Source organism: Manacus candei, unplaced genomic scaffold (genome assembly GCF_025592945.1).
Source record: "Manacus candei isolate 608988 ecotype Guabito, Panama unplaced genomic scaffold, ASM2559294v1 h1tg000153l, whole genome shotgun sequence".
Lineage (NCBI taxonomy): Eukaryota > Metazoa > Chordata > Aves > Passeriformes > Pipridae > Manacus > Manacus candei.
In genome coordinates this window covers 2890111-2911830 of record NW_026138201.1, presented here as the reverse complement: position 1 = coordinate 2911830, position 21720 = coordinate 2890111, and the positions used below count along the sequence as shown (strand labels likewise).

At 42.1% G+C, this 21720-nt stretch overlaps 1 protein-coding gene across 1 annotated transcript in view; it reads right to left on the bottom strand.

Moving 5' to 3' along the window:
- IRAG2 (inositol 1,4,5-triphosphate receptor associated 2) overlaps window positions 1–21720 on the bottom strand; it is a 37256-nt gene extending 15536 nt beyond the window's left edge. Inside the window, exons 1-21 of the mRNA XM_051772397.1 lie at window positions 21135–21720; window positions 20318–20419; window positions 19217–19397; window positions 18943–19019; window positions 18784–18862; window positions 17667–17825; window positions 16384–16501; window positions 15551–15601; window positions 14438–14515; window positions 13853–13909; window positions 11964–12023; window positions 11791–11855; window positions 11606–11705; window positions 9960–10091; window positions 9601–9702; window positions 6640–6803; window positions 4371–4485; window positions 3757–3919; window positions 1587–1648; window positions 574–639; window positions 96–171 (exon numbers count right to left, since the gene is read on the bottom strand). Coding sequence (XP_051628357.1) covers window positions 96–171; window positions 574–639; window positions 1587–1648; window positions 3757–3919; window positions 4371–4485; window positions 6640–6803; window positions 9601–9702; window positions 9960–10091; window positions 11606–11705; window positions 11791–11855; window positions 11964–12023; window positions 13853–13909; window positions 14438–14515; window positions 15551–15601; window positions 16384–16501; window positions 17667–17825; window positions 18784–18862; window positions 18943–19019; window positions 19217–19397; window positions 20318–20419; window positions 21135–21720 — 2593 coding nt within the window. The remainder of the gene's footprint in view (window positions 1–95; window positions 172–573; window positions 640–1586; window positions 1649–3756; window positions 3920–4370; window positions 4486–6639; window positions 6804–9600; window positions 9703–9959; window positions 10092–11605; window positions 11706–11790; window positions 11856–11963; window positions 12024–13852; window positions 13910–14437; window positions 14516–15550; window positions 15602–16383; window positions 16502–17666; window positions 17826–18783; window positions 18863–18942; window positions 19020–19216; window positions 19398–20317; window positions 20420–21134) is intronic.

The window sequence follows — 21720 nt, the reverse complement described above, 5'->3', positions numbered from 1 at the left end:
GATAAGATAAATATGCTGGTAATGATACTGTTCTATCAACTCTGCCTGTACTTCAGGAGAGAGATAGAAAAATGGCCAGTACCACCAGGTCTTACCTAGCAGAGTGGAACTGTGCCAGGACAAAAGATCTGAGGGTCCTTCATTCCACGGCCTTTTAGAGCAATAGAGCTGCTAATTGAAAAATAAAAAGTGCTGCTGTTCAACCATACTGAATTTATTAAAGCCACCAACTTCCCCCCACCATCTGCATAATGTAATACCAACAACTACAAATTCATCATCTGTTGCCTTTTTTTGCCTAGAAAAGTTCACATCCTCAACAGGCACAACAGGTACAGGAAGAGGGAGAATAATCCAACTTTCCACTTGCAAGAAATATGTATGGAATGTACATTTGTATACATTTAAACACATGCATGCATATGTACACATATATGGATCTCAAATTATTTTTATGGAATGTTTAACTCAGTGAAGTTTCTGGCAAACGAAGTTATTTATTTCCCTCAGGTCATGAAGAAAAAAGCCCAAACACTTTAAGAGCTCAGCAATGGTCATAGAAAGGACACTTACCTTCCCTTTTATAGGTTCAGCTGAGGTGGGCAGCAGACCATAGGCAGATTCTAACTCTGCACAGCACTGTTGCAGGAGAGAAACAGTTCAAGGCAGGCAGATGCAGAAGGGGAAAAAAAAAAAAGTTAAAAAAGGAGAAGAGAACACTGCTACTGATTCTGAGCAAAAAGCAACTTTATCTTTCAAGCTGAACTATTTTCAGCTATCAGTTACAAAACTGCAACTGCAAAACTCTGCAGTTGTTTCTCCCTTGCTACTTTCAGCCTTTAATTCTGCAGACCTTCGTACACAAATATAAGTTTTATTCACAGGCAGCTGGCCCACAGTTTTGATCCCGCTTCTCTGATGCTCCTGTTACAGCCTAGGAGCCACCTCAGGATCTTCTGTTTGCCATTATAAATACCTTGTTATTCTGTGTTAAATCCAGACTGCTCAGACCCCGAGCTATAGCATTCCTTACTAAAGTCTTTCCACAATGTCTCCCCCTCCACCCCCTTCCAAAGTTGAAGCAAGTAATTTTATTCAAAGCAAAGCACTCCAGAGTTATGTAATTTCCAACATATTTCCACAGAGGGCCACAAAGGTAATAACTGTTTCGCTGCCTCTCCCAGTGCCCTGGATATTGAAAAAAAAAGATCTTACAGGACAAGATTTTAAACATTTGTTTTCAAGTCTGTCTGCAGAAGAGAGGACTGATTTGGGGGGGGAGGGGGGGAATCACACCAACTCATCAGTGAAGAACACAACCATTTGATGTGATCACCAACAATTGTTCACCAACACCACACCTGTAAGTCCCAACCCATTTTTCCCAGAAGGCTGAATAAGGAAAATAGCAACGTGCAGATTGGTACATGCAATTTACTGCATCCATGTGCTGCCAAAGGAGAAACCTGATGCTGCCAGATTATTTGCAGCTCATCCTGCAGATTATTTGCAGCTGTGGTTGTCCTTCCACCAGAGCACCTCCTGGGCAAACCTGCCTCTCCTTCTCCCACCAAACAAGGTCATACCTGACACACCAACTCGCAGAGTCTCCTCTGAAGCAGTTCCCATCTCAGTGCATTAGCAGTTGCTATGAGGGGACATTTACAAACCTATCAGGGTTCCTTACAGATTCATAACAAGGGGCTGGATGTTACAGATGTTATAGCACCTTTAAACCTGACTACTGCCCATCAGAACTCACTGTAATTTGCATTAGTCTAGTTATGCCTACAACAGTTTTTCCACAGGAAAGAGAAAACACTGGACACTTTCTTCCCCGTGGTTATATTTCCTCTTGCTATACAAGAGGTGGGGGCTATGCTTCCCAGCATTATTAACATTGTGATGCCAAAGTTCCCTGTGGAAACAGATTAATTATTGCAAGAGAAGCATTTGTTGTCCTGTAGAGAAGTTTTAAAGTTGATGGGCTTTATGTTATATTTAGAAGCATTCTTTGTTCAAGTTTGGTAATGCCAAGACCCACCTCCAGTGAGTTCTACCTTAATTTTATCATATCTTTTATACCACAGTTAATATGGAGGGTGAAAGGGGATTTTATTAGCCCTGTGACCTCAGTGCCCAAGCACTGAAAGGAGCTCTCAGCAGCTTGGGCAGCATTTCACTGGATGAGGGCTGGAGCAATTAGGGGCAAGGCACAATTAGACACCTGAAACATAAAAGGGGCAGTGCCAGGCTGACTGAGGTTGAGTACCAGCTTCCTTAGCCAACAGGTTCCTTAATTTCTCACCTCTCAGCACGCAGGTGGGAGGAAGTAGGGGAATGGAGTGGGTAGGTGGGGAGGAAACCACAGCCCAGCCCTTCAGTCAGAAGAGGAACCAGACCTGTGTGGCTTTCTGCCAATATAAAGCATTTTTATTCTTCCCCCAGTGCCAGCCTTGTTTGTCAGCCCTGTTCTTTGTAACACTTTGCAACTTCTCTACACATCTGCCACTTTAATTCTATTAAATCTACAGGTATAATGTATCTAGAGAAAGTTTGCAGAGATCTCTAACTGGAGCAATTTAAAGCCAAAATCTCAGTCATTTTCAGGGTGGTGGGAATTTTTAAGGTTGGGTTTGTTTTTTTTTTAGAGTCAGAGTGGCACCAGTCCACTTGTCTGGGGTTGTCTCTCTCTTCACTTACTCTAGCTCACTCTGCAGAAGAGCTTTGTCTATTCAGAGCAGGAAAATGACACACTATTTCCATTGTTATGCCTCTTGTTAAGGAAAAAAAAAATCAGCTCCACAGTTTGAAGGAAGCAGTGAGCATGAAAGGAACATGAGCACACACACGTGAGCAGTGCCAAAATTACTGATCACAAGTGGGTGAGCACAGTCTGGAGCTGTTCCTGTCATATCAGTGCATAACAGTTGTGCCTCAGAGCTAAGCAAAAGGGTAGTTTTTCCCTACAAAAAAATGTAATGTTTCCTACAAGACAAACTGTGGTTTCACATGGAGTTATTTACAACACACATATGTGTGCTGAGCATCAGTAACATTGCCTTGGGAAATTCATGCCTGAGGCCAAACGTTCACTGGGATAAGTCAGTCAGATTCCTTTTCTATAAGCAAGGGATCACACTCCAGAATTCGGGAAGAAGCAGCCACTGCATTATTTAGTCACCCAAGTTTTTGAGGTTAGGGAGTAAGAGGGAATATGAAGTTTCCATGACTCTGTGGCAGAAATTGCACGTGTACAGCACAGTGACACAATTGCTTTCCACTGAAGAGAGCAGTCTAATATCACAGCAGTTATTCAAAAACACAGAGCAACTACAAGCAGCAAGCAGAGTGGGGGAAAAAAAAAAAAAATCGGGTCTGTTTGGTCCAGGAAGCTTAAGAAAGAGGGATGACTTTGTTAGGAATAAGGTGGGCTGTTCAGGTCTGGGAACAGCACCTCTGGTAAAGGAGCACCCATGGAGTTACTAATCCTTCCTCCTCGGACGGGAGATTTTGTCAGGAGGTTCTGAAGCTTTGGTCAAGCCCAACACCCACTCCTTGGGATCCCACCTGCTTTTCAGCCCAGGTGCCACGGTGGCAGATCTCTTAGATGAAAAGTAGAAAGAAAAGGAAAAAAAAGGCTCCACAGAGCATTTTACCTGCAGATCAGCCCTACCCTCCCTTGCTATAACTAAACCATAAACTATCTGCCCATGCAAGAGTGAATATGCTGGCACACTGCCAGTAGTTACTCACTTCTCTGGTGTTCCACCTTTTCCTGAAGCAACTGGCAAGTGCTTGTTAAAGCTGCACTCACATCCCTGAGCCTTTGCTGCTCAGAAATGGCTTCCTCCAACTTGCTCTTCAAGGATGCTGCTTCCTCACGAGCGGAGTGAAATGCTTCAACTTGATCCTCTGCCTAAACACGAAAAATATTTAGGGGAAAAAAAAAGAAAGGAATTAAAAATAAATAAATAAAAAAAAAAGGCTGCCTGGTTAAGACAAGGAGCCTCTATAGTTCATGTAAATGAAACCAAACTGCATCTGTTCTTTCTCAGGAAGTGATAAAGCTCCCTCTGAACTTCTGCATTTTTACGTTGGGGTGGACTGTGTATGGAAGCTATTTTTGGGCGCTTTTTTCTCTTTTCTCTTTTTTTTTTTAAGCCACCACAAATATGCAATGCTGCCTCTTTCATCAGCAAACTGTTGTCACCACCCCCTCAAATTTTACTTCCTCTGCTGGTTCCACTTTTGCAGCGAGGCACACCATCCCGAACACGCGATTTCCTCTCCCCAGGGCAGCCGCGCGTCGTGCGCGGCCTTTGGCATCTGCCCCTTTCCTGCTCAGAAGGAACTGGACTGTCCCTTACATGTCTGCTGGCATCCTTGAGCTGCTTCAGAGCTTCCTGAAGCTCTAAACCAAGGGCTTCTGCCTGGCCAGCAGTTTCTTCTTGTAGCTGTTTGACAGTTTCTAGCTCGTGTTGCCTGCGGGGTGAGAGCAAAAACCACAACCCGTTACTGACATTTTGGGGAGGTCATGCCCAGGAGATGACACAGCCTGGCTGTTGAGACATGCATGGAGAACCACAGTCAGCTGTGACATCCTCCAGACACTGCCCAGTACCAGGGACTCCTTGCTGAACACAATTCACAGAATGTGCTGAGTTAGAAGGGACCCACAAGGATCATCCAGTCCTGCACAGGACCATCCCCCAGAGTCACACCCTGTGCCCCAGAGGATCATCCAAACCCTCCTGGAGCTCTGGCAGCCTTGGGGCTGTGCCCACTGCCCTGGGGAGCCTGGGCAGTGCCAACCACCCTCTGGGGGAAGAACCTTTGGCTGAGATCCAACCTGAGCCTGCCCTGACACAGCTCCAGCCATTCCCTGGCTGCTGTCCCTGGTCCCCCCAGAGCAGAGCTCAGTCCCTGCCCCTCCTCTGCCCCTGCCCAGGCAGTTGGAACTGCAGTGAGGTCTCCCCTCAGCCTCCTCTTCTCCAGCTGAACACACCAATTCAACCCAGGCTGACAGAGTTTTTCCTATAGCAGGAAGGGGATGGAGGTTTTTCCCTGGTGTTTCTCCAGCTGAACCAGTCCCAGACAGGTGGGTACCATAATGGAAGCTTGTGAAACAGCAAAAGGACTCAAACAGCAAGAGATGAGTGAGGTAAACTTTTGCAATTAGATCAAAAGAATGTGTTTTCTCATGCTTTGGGAGAAAAAAGGATTGGATATAAGTTAGATACTCTGGAGCTATTAATGCAGATAGAGAGCTTCATCAGACTCATTTCCTAGTGTTTGAGAGGGCATTTCTCTTGATTGCAGACAAATGCCATCAGACCCACTGCTTAAGCCAATGGCTTTCAAAGAAACATCTATTTTTGATTGCTGCAGAAACCCTTTGCCCATTTCTTCTCTAACTCACCTTCACTTTTCTTCCTGTTGCTACCCCCACAAAAATTTTGAATACAGAGAGGCGCAGCTTTAAGAAACCAAGGCACCAGTATTTTTATCAGCTCCTTTCCAAGTGAAGGGAGAGCATGTGGGAGGCCCACATTGACAATGTTCAGTGAACGGTAAGTCAGGCAAGAGTGTGGCACAATTGCTTCACGTCAGCTCCTGGGGCTGCCAAAAAAACACCCCAAACCCAGGTAAAGGCATGCAGGCAAAAATTTACATTTAGCATAGGACAGCAGAAGCTGACACTATGAACCAGCCTGGCTTCCACAGAGACAACAAAATTCAGATCAGTTTTTCTGGCAGAAACCAGACTATCCATTTTCCAGAATGCCTGAGGAAAGGAGAGAGCAGGCAGAGGTTTGCACCTGCTGTTATTTGGTGCTCAACCTGACAGAGAGTAGGTTTAGATTGGATATTGGGAAGAAACTCTTTGCTGAGGGTGGGGAGGCCCTGGCACAGGTTGCCCAGAGAAGCTGTGGCTGCCCCATCCCTGGAAGTGTCCAAGGCCAGGTTGGACAGGGCTTGGAGCTCCCTGGTCTAGTGGAAGGTGTCCCGGCCCATGGCAGGATGAGCTTTAAGGTCCCTTCCAACCCAAACCATTCTGTGATTCTCTTTGTAACATCAAAAATCATAGCAGGAACTATGTGCCAATAAACTTAAAGTTATATTTTTATGTTTAATGACATAAACAACTAAAACTTTGGGAAACTGAAACATCACACTGCCTGGGCCCAGCAATTGTATCCCAAAGCAATAATACCTGCAGGGTATGTATTTTACAGATCTTCTGCTTCACACAAACCCAGCAGTTTATGTAATGGTTGCACCTGCTAGATAGGCAGGGCCCTCTTGCTTAAACTCCTCAGTCTGTGGTCTCCCTGGTGTTTTCAAAGACATCTCCAAGACCATATGTCAATTCATACATAAACCTTAACTCCCACATAGTGTAAATGTTGTGCTAAAACCAAATCCACTCTGCAAAACAAGTTCATTTCCTCTGTGGAAAAAAAAAAAAAAATCTTGAAAATTCACTAAACTTTGTTTCACAAAACAAAAAAACCCAACAAACAAGTCAAAACAAAAAACCCAAACAAACAAAAAACAAAGGAACCACCTAAAACCAAAATAAGAACCAGTTCCAAAGCTCCCCCCAGAAAAGACACACAGGCTTTGAAGGGGTACCTAGCAGAGAGCTCTTTCCTTAGGTGGAGTTGTTCTGTCCTGGTTCTCCTCAGGTTTCCTGCCATTCGAACAAAATCCTTGTCTAAGGTCTCCTTGCATTTTTCCAAGAGCTGAAGTTTCTGGATCCAAACATGTTTTTTTTCTCTTAGTTCTTGCTTGAGAACCTGTGGGATTTTGAGACCGAGTTGCCATGTGGTAGGAGGAGGAAGAGAGACAGAGTCAACCAGAGCATCAATTTACATGATGAGAATTGATTTCCCTGCTCCACCACTCAGAATCCTCACCTACATCCAACACTATTCAGCAGCAAAGAAAAAAATTCTACCACAAGTGGTCCAGATACAGCAACAAACCTGCCATATTTCATAAGAGGAAGTTTTAATAATGACTATCTTGCAGGAAGCCCTAAAAGTGATAATTTAGACTTCTGTGACCTTTTCCTCAAAGTACAACTAAGTCCACTGCTACCAATTTGGGCTTGTTATTACAGCAAAATAAATAAGATACCCCAATAAATCCCTGTTTCAGTTTGTCATACGTGCCTAGCAGATGATCTGCCCAAGGGATGACCCCTGTGACAAAGGCTTTCAGTTTTCTTCCTACAGACCAGAGGTAAAAGGGGAAAAATTAAGTTCTAGGTAGCATTGCACCCTCTATTTCTCTGAACAGTGACTTGCAGTATAAAGTAGTGAGAGAGAGCACTGGATTCTTCTTCCTCTGACTTTGCTCAACTGAACACATGAAATAGTGTCCTCAGCTTTTACAGAATGCCCAATGAGAGTCAAACAGAGGTCAGGAAAGAATGGGGTTTATATTTCTGGGCTTTCACATCAGTTCTAAGGGGAAAACATCAATCCTACAAGCACAGGCCACCTTGTCTACTTGCAAGTTAGAGTCAGATGTTGTTTGTGAGCTTCATACAAAAAAACCCCCCACAGCATATCAAGTATGCTAGGAAAAAAAAACCCAACAAAACAAACCAAACCAGCCTGAGCAGTTTTTGCTGATAAGTTTTCTGGGATGACATGGGATGTGAACCATGTGCAAGTGCCCACATCCTGAAGATCAGTTTCCCAGCCAAAGCAGGCAGCACTTACTCTTGGAAATGACGTGGTTTTGACACAGAAGGCTTATCAGGGCACATGATAAGTAGGAGAAGGGTGAAGAAGATTTTGCTGTCACTATCTATATATACACTTAAATACATGTATATATGCACAAAAGTAGAAGCACACTTAAAATCTACTTTATGTATAATAACCTTTAAAATATACTTGAACACACTAAACCCCAGCAAAACGTGTCCATACTATATTTCACAGAGAATGGTGGGGAAGTGTTTAGGCTTCAAGTGATGGTCCATGGTCCAAGATTTAATTCATTTGTCAACAAAAGCTTTCTCTAAGGCTGGAAGAAGCTACTGTGAACCTCTGTCTTTTTTGGACCTACCTTTGTTCGGCTCCATACACCAAATTTCCCACATATCTGGTTTATTGTAGCTGAAGGAAGACAATATGTTTGACATGGAGTCACTTCCCATTCCCATGGGACCCTGAAGGACTGGGCCTTTTAATTTTAAAGCATCTTGTTCCTCCTTAATCCTCTGCTATCTTATTTTCCAAATGCATTGCTCTCTAAGAGCCAGAATAGGATTTGCCATGATCCACTCCAACCTCCACACCTAAAGTTTTTAGCTTCACATGTTTAACAGGAATACGATTCCAATGTAATTTTAAAAAGCATTTTCCAGCTCTGACAGCTTCAAAGGAGAAAGTTTTTAGTCAAGATCGAAAAGCTACAGCAATTCATAAGCCAGCAGCTTCCTAGAGTCTACCTAAAGTCCCATCAGAGTGAAGAGACCTGGATGCTTGTGCTTCCTCTAAGAGAAAATTTTCAGGATTTACTTAAAAAAGAAAGAAAAATTTAAAAAAGCCTTGCTCCAGGACTGGATGGCTCCCAGTGATTCCTCCAGCCTACCCAGAAAGGTGAGGAGGGCCAGCTACAACACTCTGCAGCACTGGAGGGAAAGGAGGGTGGTTTTCTGCCTAAAGAACTAACTTCAAGCAGCACATACCATGGTGCTACCTGCTGTTACCCAAGTGAGATGAATTGAGGGGTTTGGGAGCTGAAAGACAGCATTAAGACACAGAGTTTTCTGTAGCAGGGTTCCTCACAACAGATTGGAATGAAGGAGAGGGTTGGAGAAAAAGCTACATCCAATAAAATAAAAATTTCAGAAGCTGTGCTGTCACAGGGGAGGGGAGGAGGGAACAAGAGCAACAGAGTTTAGTCAAGTCCACAGGCACCTGCTACCACATGGGGAAGATATTTTTGCCAGTTAGCTTGAGCAAAAGTCTTTACTTGCAAGCCTCACAGGAGGTATGAGGGGTAGGAGAAACACATTATGCAAGATTAAGTTGTAAAACATGGTTTTGTTGAAACTTTTCCTGTGGAGCATGCCCAGCAAGAGCAGAACTCTTCGCCTTTCAAACTAAGTAAACCCTCTGAAGGTTTTGGTTTGGAAATCTGGTTGTAAATGCTACATCCCTCCTCTTCTTGTACCACCCAGAACCACAGTCCAGTTCAGAGCACAGGGGAAAATGGGTTTGAGCCACAGAGAAACATGCAGTGGGCAGAAAAGATCTCACGTGGTCATCTGACCTCATTTTCCTCTCCAGACTGAGTGGCTTCACTTGCCCTTTCCCTCAAGCATGGTTTTAACAAAGGCAGCTCTTGCACAAGACAAGTCAGGAAGAGCATGACGTGTAAGTGAAGAGCAATCACCCCTTTCCTCCTCAAAACCAAAGGTAACAGATGCTCCTTCTCTCCATACAGCCACCTCCAACCAGGCCATGTTCTCAAGTAATTAATATACAGAATATTCAGCAATAAGATACCCACCTTCAGGTTTTGCACAGCCCCACCAATTCACTAAATATCTTCAGAGAAACAGTTACTTACCACGAGTTTTCTTTCCCAGGTTTGTTGCACGTCCCCATCAGGATCTTCTACCCACTGCAATGAAGTCATGACAAGCTCCTCCACTTCAGAGGCTTCCTCTTGCTGAAAAAGAAAATCAAACCTAAAACAACAACAACAACCACCACTCTAAACCAAATTCCCCAAACCCTGGCATTTTAATGCTGCCCAGACTTACCCAGCTTACAAGTCCCAGTGTTAGAGTAGGTACCAACTATGCCCCCCTCCACACCCTCGAAGCAACTATTCCTATTTTCTGAAAAGGTGCAAACACAATCTGATTATCAATACTTGGAGAACTCCTAATTAAAAGGCTGATAGAAAACCACATCCTTATTCACATAAGCTCTGCCACTGACCAGGTTTTGCATGAGAGTCTTAAATTTTTCTCCCTCGTATTCAGGCCCCTGAAGTAAAAGCAGCACTTCCCGGTCCAGCGTTTCATCCAGGGTCGTCCATTCAGTCTTGATAATCTTGGAAGAGATGGAAGAGCCAGCTAGTTCATTTTGACATCTCCTTATTGCAAACCAGCATCAGTGACATTTAGACTTTCCTGAAGTATTTCCTGTGCTGTATTTACCAGAAGGTCAGAGCTACCAAAACTTGAAGCTTGTAAAAGCTTTTCAAAACAATCGTGTCGTGGGGAATTTAAAAAAAAAGAAAATTAAAAAAGTCAGCCAGCCAAGCTGCTGAGTGACCCAGTGTAAATATTCATGTCAGGGTAGGCAAGAGGAAGTCAATAATTAGTTATCTTTATTCAGAAGAGGCTCTACCAAGTGATGAATAAGCAGAGCCCTTACTTGCTTTACAGGTGTCTCATCACAGCACTAGAGAGGCAAACACTGACTCACTGTGGCCCTGGAGAGCTGCAATATGGGACAACACCTTAACTTTTGAAGCAATGCTGCCTAACCAAGCACAACTATCCTTCCTGGGCCTGTAGTTTTAGTCCATTATTAGATTTTCTTATTGTTGTTGTTTGCAAACTCACCCTGTACAAAAAAAAGCAGCTGCACAGTGAAGTCTTACAAGAAAAATTACTCAAGAGCATATATTTGCTATCAGCTGACAACAATCTCTCTTTAATAATTATTAAGCTAGCTTTGAAATTTTTGATTTAATAATTTGTGCACTGTACAAGTAGTTATAAGTAGTTATACTGTAGTAGGTAATTCTGATTGAAGTCCTTTAGTCCAATCATTACTGTCAATTTCAAGAAATAATTTATTCATTTAAATATATTTGGCTTGCCATCCTTAATCCCATGGAGCAGAGTTGTATAAAGGCTCAATTACACCCACATAAACTTTTGGACATAAAGTGTTGGCCAAGTCTGGGAGCAGGATTGGATCCAGCTGCACCTGGATCCAGCCTCCTCTTTGAGAAGGAATTTGGAAAGCAAGGGAGTCCTTTCTGCACCTCGTGACTCAACAGGAGGGTGTCCCTGGTAAACCTCATCCAAAGCTTCCATTCTGCCCTCCACAATAAGGTACATGGAATTTGTTTTTTTCCAGTAGTTCTGGAGCACTGGAAAGCCACAAGAACAGTAAGTTAAAGACCAAATTTCTAGGGTTTTGTCAAGTGTGCCTGATCAAAAACAGAGCTCCCAAAAGTCACTAAACCACCTTCTGGGTACCCTGCAACTTCAAACCAACTGGCTCAACTGCAATACTGATATTAAATATATCTAAATATATTTGAATATGTTTTTCTTCTCCTATCAGCCTGTTCTTCTGTCAGCTAAATGCACGAACTTAGCCCTTCTAGATTTACTTTCTTAGATCTACAAGTGTTTTGTTTGCTTTCCTTTGGACTTTCTCCAGCGCTCTCAGGACAATATTGTAACCTTCACATTCTCTGCCTGCATGCTGGGATTAATGGCTTCAAATTCCAAGGTTATCTAAATCATCTGCAGGGAATGAGTTTTGTTCTGCCTCTGCTGATGCAAGGCAAGTGGGAAGGGATTCATTAAAGCCTCAATTCATACCTCTGAAGACTGGGCGAGTTCCAGCTCACAGTGCAGCGAATTCATCCCTTCAGGAATACCACTGTTGTATTTGCACAGCAAGGGGAAACACAGCCCATTTCTAAAGGAAGAAGGAAAAAACTACGTATCAGTCCTTCCTGACTTTTGACAAACTGCATTTCCTGGGGCTTATTCACAACACTCACGAGATGAGCTCTTGCTGCATGTGTTGCATGTTCTCCAGTAGCTTATTTTTTTCTGCCCTCAATGTCTAAAACACACATGGGATTTGGTTAGAGGGTCAGTTAGCCAGGCAGAATAAACACAGGATATCCAAGCTTTCCCCTCACACAGGCAAAAACTAAACCCAGTCCCATACCTCTATTATTGAGGAACACTCCACGATGGTTAACTTCAGTTCCTGGATGTCCTGCTCCTTCTGCAGAGATGGGGGAGAAAAGAACCAAAATAAAAACTACTATATTCAATTCTACATCCCAGCAGTAATCTGTATGATTTAGGTTTGAGCAGCAATCTAATTATATAACACAGAAGTAGTTGCACATTTAGGATAATATAGTCACATTAACAGAATACCTGGCACATCAACTAACAGAAAGCACTCAGATGACCTTTTCTGCCTAACTTCTGAAATTAAGGAGGCAAACACTCTTTCCAGGGGCTGTACTTTAATTTATTCCTCACCTGGATTTCAGCATCAGTAGATTAAACTAGACAGAAGCACCCTAGTTTTAGCTGAAAACAAGGACTATATTATACCTGGCACGAGTTTAAATCACAGCTGACCTTTAAAACAAGTTACAATGTTCTGAGTTAACTCTCATTATTTTTCCATGATGAGTGTAGCACTCTGTAAATTAAACATCACCCTATAGAATCAGGCCTTCAGACTTGGCAGAGAGAAGTGATAAAAGCGCTAAAGAGTTATTAAAATTAAAAAAAAAAAAAAAGGAAAAAAGTGTTTTTCTATCTTCACATCCTTTCTACAGGCCTGGAAGAGAAAGGTTGCCACAATAATTTTTAGTGACCATCAATCCTATCCAATCTACCCTCAGACAGAGGGCCATGAGAAGGATTTTTTTTAGCTTACAGGTAAACCCTTATCCCACAGATCATAATGATTACAAGCAAAGTCAGTTTTCCACACCAGTTTCTTCAAAATCATACAAAACAGTCATATTTATCAACATGCAATCTGGCAGTCTACTTTCAAAATTCCCACTTAGTCAATAGACTAAGAGAGACTTGCTAAAATAAAATGATACTACAGAGCTCACAGAAGCTCTGAATCGTTCAAGGAGGAGAAAGAGAAAGTTACTTTTTAAAAAAGAATTTGATAAATTTGTGCCTTCAAGCTACTTTGGGGGGGAATAAATAATCAACAAACCAAAATTATTAAAACACTCAGCTACAACATTATCAGCTGCACCACTTTTTTACTATTTGAATTCAGCTGCACTCACTTATGCAGATAGGGAATTAAATATTTTATCAGATGATTTAAAACATGTTCTGCTAAACAGAAACTGCCTTGGCCTAGAAGTCAATTTGCATAATTCATTAATCCAGAGAATACCAACACCTTTGTGTAGTCTTACATCTTTTTTTTTTCCCCAATGCAAAATACAAATTTAAAGACCTCAGAAATGCTCACTCTTCAGCAAAGCCTAGATAGTTATACCTTAGTAATGAAAGGACAAATGTTCTTTTACACTGGGCTACAAATCACCATTTCTAGTTTGACACAAAAATTCAGTTTCAGTAAGAGACATAAAGGAAAGGATCTTCTGCAGGTACATTCTTTTAGCAACTGTTGAAGGAAGCAGCCTTTAGAAGTTTCTGTACATTTTTTTCCCGAAGTTTGCAAGTTTGTTTAAATAGGTTGTGATTATTTTTTTGCTTTTTGCCTTTTTTTTTTTTTTTAATAAAAGCAAAATGCTGAAACCTTTAATTATGCTGGCTCATAACCAGGTCCTAAAGCAGAGCTCGCCTACTTTGAAGCCATTTATAGGACCAGGTTCTGCAGTGTGAGAAGAGTAGAAACAAAAGTGCCACAGTGAATACTATTGCCTTGCCTTTTTACACATCATCCCATGGTCAGCACAGAACAGCAACCTGGCCTAGTGGAATGTTCCCTGCCCACAGCAGGGGGTTGGAATGAGATGATATTCCAGGTCCTTCCAACTCAAACCGTTCTGGGATTCTGTGATTTGCAGTTAAGACAGTAACAAAGTAAAAGCTACAAACCTGGATCAAGCTTGCCTCTTTATTCAGCACAGTGCTCTCACAGAGATTTACTTGGATCTAAAGAATGAAAAGATCAGAAGTGATTCCAGTCATCAGCATGGATTACAATACAACTCTCTTCCTATTTCCTTCCTGGAAGGGAAAAAGGGTATCAACCTTCCTAGCTTAGAAACATTAAATTATTCTTGGAATACTTTGTGTGGTGTTTCTGAAAGTACAGGTCTCGTACCCAGTGAAGAGGGAAAGTGTTCTCAGCTTTCACAGCCACCTTTGTTTCCTCTCATCTCTCCTGACCGAGACTTCCAGCAACATCACCCAAAGCATGACTAAGAAATTGTCTCAAATTGTGGGGGAAAGGTTTCCTAAAAGTTTAACTTGGAGGAACAAATGAAACAGTCTTTTGCCTCCAGACAGCAACTTTCTCAGTCAAAGCTGTCACACTGTCCAAGCTATGATTGCACTGCAGTCCCTTTATATAGACAGTTTCAGGACTGTCTGCCTTCCAGAAGTAGAAATATCCCCCTCAACCAGACCCAAGTAAACTATTTCATATCTTTTTATTCCTCCTGGAGCTGAAATGCTTACTTGAAGTTCTGCTGCACTTTTAGACAGTTCCAGAATCTTCTTTTGTAGTCCATCAGTGTCCATGCTACTCCTAATATTCTAAGGCAAGATGCAGAGTGTTTAGGCACAGTTGAATGGATTGACAGCTTCTCCTTGAAGAATCCAGGCAAAAAAAATGACATCTCCACCCCCAAGCTGCTGCCTACTCTCAGACACCACCAGCATTTATGTGGTACAGCACATTGTATGTGCTTGCCCCACCAAAACTGCCTCTGATCCCTTTTCCCCCCTATTTCTCCAGAGCACAGGTCAAAGAGAAAACCCCAAAGTGTTATTTATAAGCATTAGCAGGCCTAGAAAAACTAAAGAAAAACTTTCAGGCCTGCAGCAATTATTTTTGGAAAGATGCTGTTTAACAGCTATTTAGACTTAGGAGCTTTTCAGAAAGATTAATCTGGAGGTGCTTTTCATTACTATGCAGTATTTAACCTCTTTGTTTCATGCTGAATAGTCTGAAATACAGGATGTAAGCAGGTGTTTAAACAGTTTAAACTGGTTTATAAAATATTTGCTTTAATGAAGTAAATAAAGTAAGAATGAACAGCTGTCCTCTGAAAAACAGACAAAACCCAAGCCTAAAGATGCAGCTCCTTTAGCAGCATATTCCCTTCAAGCCTCCTGTAGGTCCTTGGCCAGTGTCAGTGGATCCATCTGTGAATGGAGACCCCCAGCCACTGCATATTTTCAGTGTTACAGCTCTATACAGGGCTTAAAGGAGGGAAACAGAAGTGAATATGAAATTAAAAGGTTTTGGATAGAGATTGTTTCAGTGTATTTAGCTGCATTAACTAGAAATATATGGAATTACCTATAAAGCTTCGAAAAAAAGGGAAGGGGGAAAGCTGCTTCTCCCTGCCCCCATGTTTCCCTAACCTTATATCCTTACTTACCCACAAAATGGAAAATCTGAAGGACAGTGCAACTTCAAGATATAAAGTTTTATGACAAGTCATCCTTGTAAAACGTTGGATACGTTGATAACCTACTTAGCATGCCAGGCTTTAAATGTTTTATTTCCTAATGGCAAAATTTTAGCCAGGCAAGACCATGTAAAACCATGATTTATTTTCTTACCTCTTCCTGGAGAGAAGTAACTTTGATGTTGAGAGACTGATTCTCTTTTTCCTGATCAGGTTTATTAAAAAAAAAAAAAAAAAAAAAATAGAAAAAGAGAAAAACAAGAGTTGTGTCAAGTTCAACAGTCAAAGCCCAACTAAGACAAAAAGCAGCTGACCACAAACACATCCAGAGCCTATCCCATGTGCAAAGGGGTAAAACAGCACAGCTTCAACTACAAAATTCCAGTAATATTTTTCTCTCCCACCCCACCTCCTTCTCAAAAGGTAAATTATGCATGAAATCTCAAATTAAAGCAAAACAAAGGACACTATATATATACACACTACAGTATATAGACACTACAGTAGTATATATACACACTACAGTATATACACACTACAGCAGGATAACCCCAAAACTCCCCATGTTCCTGCTTGGCATGGAACACTTGTCCTATCTCCCAGTCCCTATGGACATTGACAATAACCTAGGGGTGCTTTGGAAAATTCCTCTTTTTTTTTGGATACCTGAACTGAGTCTCCTGTCCCTACTGGTTCACCAACTTCAAAACAGAAGTTGCTCATTGATGGCAGCAAAAGAGTTGCTGCCTTTAAGCATAATTGTATGTAAGACAGGCCCTTTTAATAATTTTCTTTATTGTAACTGAAAATAGTGTAAAGAAATTTCCATAAACACTAATAAATCACATTTCAAACACCCTTAAAAGGCCTCTGTACCCACTGGCACAGTTAAAATTGCTCTGAGTTTAGCAGCCTGAGGGGACGTGCCACTATCACAGCAAGGTGTGAGGTGCTGGACAAGGTAAGCCAAGAAATAAGAGCACCTACAAGTTGTTTGTTCTGCCAGAGAGCCTGCTCTCTCTTCTCTTCTGACAGGTTCAGATTGTTCCTTACTTCTTCCAGTTCTTCTTCCAGTGATTTGGCTTTCAACACATAGTGCTGGGTGCTGCACAGGGGGAGGTAAAACCAGAGAAATTCAGCCAGTTAATGCTGGTCATTAGATAGGCTCGAAATACAGTATTTTCAGAAGCCACCAGCAACTTATTTTCTGGCACAGACACTTAACAGGTGAGCAACTACCAAGTTTAAGCCTTTTTGTCCAGCAAGTTCATGGACTCACCCACAGTTTATCACCACCTTGCATCCCAGCAAGGGATGAAACCCAAGGCAAACACAGCATCCAAGACAGGTGGATGTAGACAAAGGTATGCTAACAATTTAGCTTGTTACAGTTAAATATATTGTGCTACCTGAGCACATAAACTCATCCTTATGCTGAGTTATTAATACTACGAGTGTTAATACTTCATAGTTAGCAGCTGCAAGAACCATTTCAGTCAACTTTTCCAGGATGAGCTCCACATCATTTTTTTATCCTGATCTGATACCCCAAAACTGTGTATATTTATACAGCCCTTTTCCAGGCTGGCTGTATCACACAGAGCATCCCAGAGCAGGTGGTCCAGCATAAGGGCATGTGTCCCATGCCAGCAACCCTGCAGGATTCTTGCCTTAATCTCCCTAGAAAATACTGGGAATGGTTTGGCAGCTGACCAAACTATCACATTTTAATTAATTAGGTCAGAGGAGCGCTATGGAAAAGGCTTGTACTCATGGCACTGATATGTCCCCAGGCTACAGAAATACTAAAAAAGGCAGACAACTCACCTCAGTTCCTCAAAGGAGTAGCAAAATAGCTCTCACACACTCATTTTCCCTCTGCTTGGCAACGAGTATGTGATCTAGGATTGGAAGCCTTCCAGTGCTTAACTGTTCTCTTGGTAATATTAAGCCTTTTTGTTGTTGTTTTGCTTGTTTTAGTTTGCTTTACCCGAAGATTTTGCCTGTGTGCACCCTCACCCTGCAAGAGCCAGGCTCTGAGATGAATGACTGATTTTATAACAATGAAAGAAGGTATATATAAGGAGGAACAGGGCAGAACAACCAGGCAAGAGGGTTAAACCCCACAGATACTACAGAAAGTCAAGTAAACTGCTGTTATGAAGCACTGGGGAGGAGAAAAGTGTTAAAGCAAGGCTGGACCATTTGGAAGAACATAACCCTGCCCATGGCCATCACAGCTTAGACCTGGTGCCCTCAGGGTCTCCCACCTTTTAAGTTGTTGATGTAAATGCTCATTATCTGCCAGCAGCTTGTTGTTGGACTCATCTGCAGCTTCCAGTGAGAGCTTCAGCTTGTTGTGCTCTTCCTGAAGCTTATGGATTTTGTACTGCAGGTCAGCAACACAGCTTATCACGTCAGAGGTCTCCCTGTTCCAGCAACAAAGCCAGGAAAGATTGAGAAAGGTGATTTGATCCAATTTATGCTTTTTAAAAATCCTGATGCTGTGTTGCACTGATTAGAGGGGAGAGGAGAGCCCACAGAGGACTTGCAGTGCTGCACTGTCCAGTCATCTGCTTTGCACGGAGATGGCAGAATATCTTCAGGTCAGTTCTCCAATTTTATAGACACCAAGAACTCTTTTGGCTTTAAGCACTTTTTTTTATGCTGCCTGCAACTGAAATATGCCACCAGACAAGTGCCACATCTGGATATCTATTTTAGAGTGTCTTAAGCTTTTACTAATCACCTCTTAGGTCACTACTAATACTTTTGTATTAGCTCCACAGTTTCCTGGATCCTTTCTTTTCTCCTAAGCCATTCCCCACTTATACTCTCAACCAAAATTTGAATGAGGATCACCCTTTTGAGATCCTGAGAAATTACAGGGAAGCATCAGAAAGTAGATCTTGAATTTCAGATTATGCATAAACTGCAAATGAAACTTCTGGTACTTGTTAACAGGTGTAACTACCAAAAATACCCAACAAACTCTCTACCACAAGAAAAACAACCCCAAACAAAACCAAAGGACCAGATTTTGAGGACTTAATGTCTTCTTATTGCTGTACATCTAAGAATTTGGTGGAGGGAAGGAATCTGTTTAAACAGGGAAACACATGGCAAATCCCTGCCCACAGGGAATTGAAAAGGCAAATGGACAGAGAAGCACCAAGATATCAGTAGGAAAAACCACCAGTGTGTTTTCAAGTCTGAGTAGAAGCTGTGAGGAAGAAGGTGACAGCACCAAGAGCCACTGCAGACTGAGGTCAGCATTAGGAACTCCACCAGCACAGTGCTTGGGAACAGTGGCTCCAGGGATTTCTGTCGAGTAATTCAAAGCCAGGAGCACTACATTCTGAGAAAGAATTGCTTAAATGGACTTACATGTCTCCTCTAGACACATCACCCCCAAAGGCCTCCAGGCTTCCTGATGTAACATTCATCTGGACATGTGTCTTTTTGGCTGAAAGAGGTGAGGATTTTGGTTATAGAGCAAGAAAGGGGAGTTTTCCCTGAACAGAAACAGAATAAAACAGTCTGCACCTTCAGGGATGATTTTAGGTGCTTGCAATTCCAGGTCTTCCATGCTTGCTGATGATTCTTCAGTGGCATTATCTTCCCTGCAACAAAGAAGTATCAAAATCAGCATGACATTGGATTCCTTACCAACTTTGTAATACCTATGAAATTTCAGCCAAATCCCACGTTATGGACACTGTGTCCCAATACCATCTTCTTTCTAGAAGCCACAGAGGAACTTTATACTCTCCAGTTTTCACAGGAGACTTGTGAGGTAGATTTATTAAAAAGCCATTACCATTTTCTCCTGCAGTCTTCGATCCACTCTCCCATGACCGCATGATACGTTTCCAGGTCCATGGACACATCCTTCTGGTCTGGGTCCAGCATGTTGCACAGCTCTTCAAGACCACTGTCTTCTGATCCCCGACTAGTTGTGTGCCTCAAATAATCCATTATCTTGGAAACTGCCACTTTTCCTAAAACAGAAACCCATGTCAAGTGCCAGATTAATTATAAAAACCTGTACAAGGCCACGCTACCGAAGTGCACTGGATGCAATTGCCCTCAAGAGCTGTAGGCAAGCAATTGATCCCTGCAGTTGTACTGTGACCTGGAAAAAATGAGTTTAGAGCTTTTGGTTGGGGTGGTTTTTTTTTGGTTTTGTGTGTGTGTTTGTTTGGGGTTTTTTTCTTTCATTAGTGGTGGGGGTTTGTTTGGGTTTGTTTTTTTTCTAATACAGAAGTGTGAGAATCAAGTTTACCAGTTTTGTGGCCTTCAGTTTAAGAGGAGCAAGAGTTGACACATTTGCTGTGCTATTGCTTTCAGGTCTCTTATCAAGCCCTGTGACTGCCATTATATTATTCTGCCAGACTACTCCTTTCTCTATTTACTACTCAAGGCCAGGTTGGATGAGGCTCTGAGAAACCTGGTCTAGTGGAAGGTGTCCCTGCCCATGGCAGAGGGTTGGAACTGGATGATCTTTAAGGTCCCTTCCAACCCAAGCCATATTATATTCTATGATACTCCCACTTTTAGACATGTTTAGGTGCAACTGGGAGGAATTCTCTCTTGCTCTGAAGTTCCTGAAAGTTCTTTTCTAGCAGGAAAAATGCTAAAAGAAAGAAACAGTCCTTTCCAATAAGGGTGCCTGCTAGAAGAATGTTGATCCTCTACTTCCCCTGCACTAAAATCCTGCAAAGATCAGCAGGGAAGGAGTCAGGCACTGTGCAGAAGAGGCACAAACATTTATGGATTTATTCTGCATCTGCCACTCATAAGCACCTCACTAAGGGAGTCTCAGCACAGCAGGGACTGACGTGTTTCAGGAGCCACAACAGGATCTGAAACTTGAAAATCCGAGAGAAAAAAAGAGAGCAATGAAAAGGCCCTGGCAAACCTGTATGCTCTATGTCACATGCCCAGAAGATTGTGGTCAGTAGGTCTTCCTCAGAGATCAAGCTCACATCGTCGGCTTTGAACTCCAGTGTCTGCCTCCCTCCTATGATAAAATCAGTCTGTTATTGTCCATTTTTATTTGTTTTCATGAACCACAGCTTCTAACTACAATATTATGTTTTTAACAGCAACATCACACATGAAATACCACTGCTTGAATGATATCTTCTTAAATTTTGATATTGTTTTCAGATGATTAAAACAAAACCAGTCCCCTCGCCCCCTTCCCTCAATAAAAACAGAGCTTTTACTAACAAATAACACCAAGATCCTCTGTTTTGAGAACAGGTTTATGCATCTAGTTCTACACATGCATTTTTTTCCCCTCCCACTCCAGATATACTGTAGGTAAATCATTATAGTTAAATTAATTTATTAATAAAACAATCCCTATAAAAATAAATAAATACAAACTCCCCAAACCAAGAGCAACACCCAAACTCACGCATCTTTTTATACTAAAGGCAGTCTACATTAGTAGCCAAATCTCTTAATTGTGAAAATTAATCAGGATATTTGGAAAAAAGTTTGACTTGACTTATTACTTCCTCACTTTTTACATTCACATTAATATTTTTTTAGAGAAAATTTAAGACTTTATTCAGCTCTACTTGTGGTCCTATTAGATTTAAGCGACACTAAAATGTATTGTTACTAGTTTAAATAGTAAATAAATGTCATCTATGTAGGTCGAACGTTCAGATGCCTAGGATTTTGAATTGGGAGCTTTGGGGTGGTTTTTTTTCCAGGATTTTTACCTCTTTCACTCAAAGGAAATGCCTTTGGCACAGGAGGTTGGATCACAGCACTGTCTGGCTTTTTATCAGACTTGAAGAAATAGAAACTTGGAGTTGATGTGAGATAGTTCTGTTTACGACGCCCATCTTTAGATTCAGCCTTCCATAAAGCACACAGCCTGTTCTGAGTATTGGCCTCCTGGGATCCAAAACAGTATGGAGAACGGTTCTCCATGGGACATCCTGGCATCCAGGGGTTGCTGGAGCTCTCATTCCTTTTAATGACTGTAAAGGTGGCATTTTCAGCAGAGGAGTCAGAGACAGGCCCGAGACAAGGGGACGAGTTTGAATAGAAAATACTGTCATTGCTGGGACTGACTGAAGCTGGACTGGCACTGTCATGACTTCTGGAAGTCCTGCCTTTCAGTATTTCTTCCAGGTTTTTTTTGACGTTGCACTGTGGATTGTCGAAGTTCCTGGACCGAAACTTTGGGATCTGCAAAGCAGGGTTGGAGACTTGGTCCCTCATCTGGATGGACCTGATCTTCCTGCATATGCTGTCCACTGGGTTGTGGTGCCGTCTCTTAGCCCCCGGGTCTGAAGACAT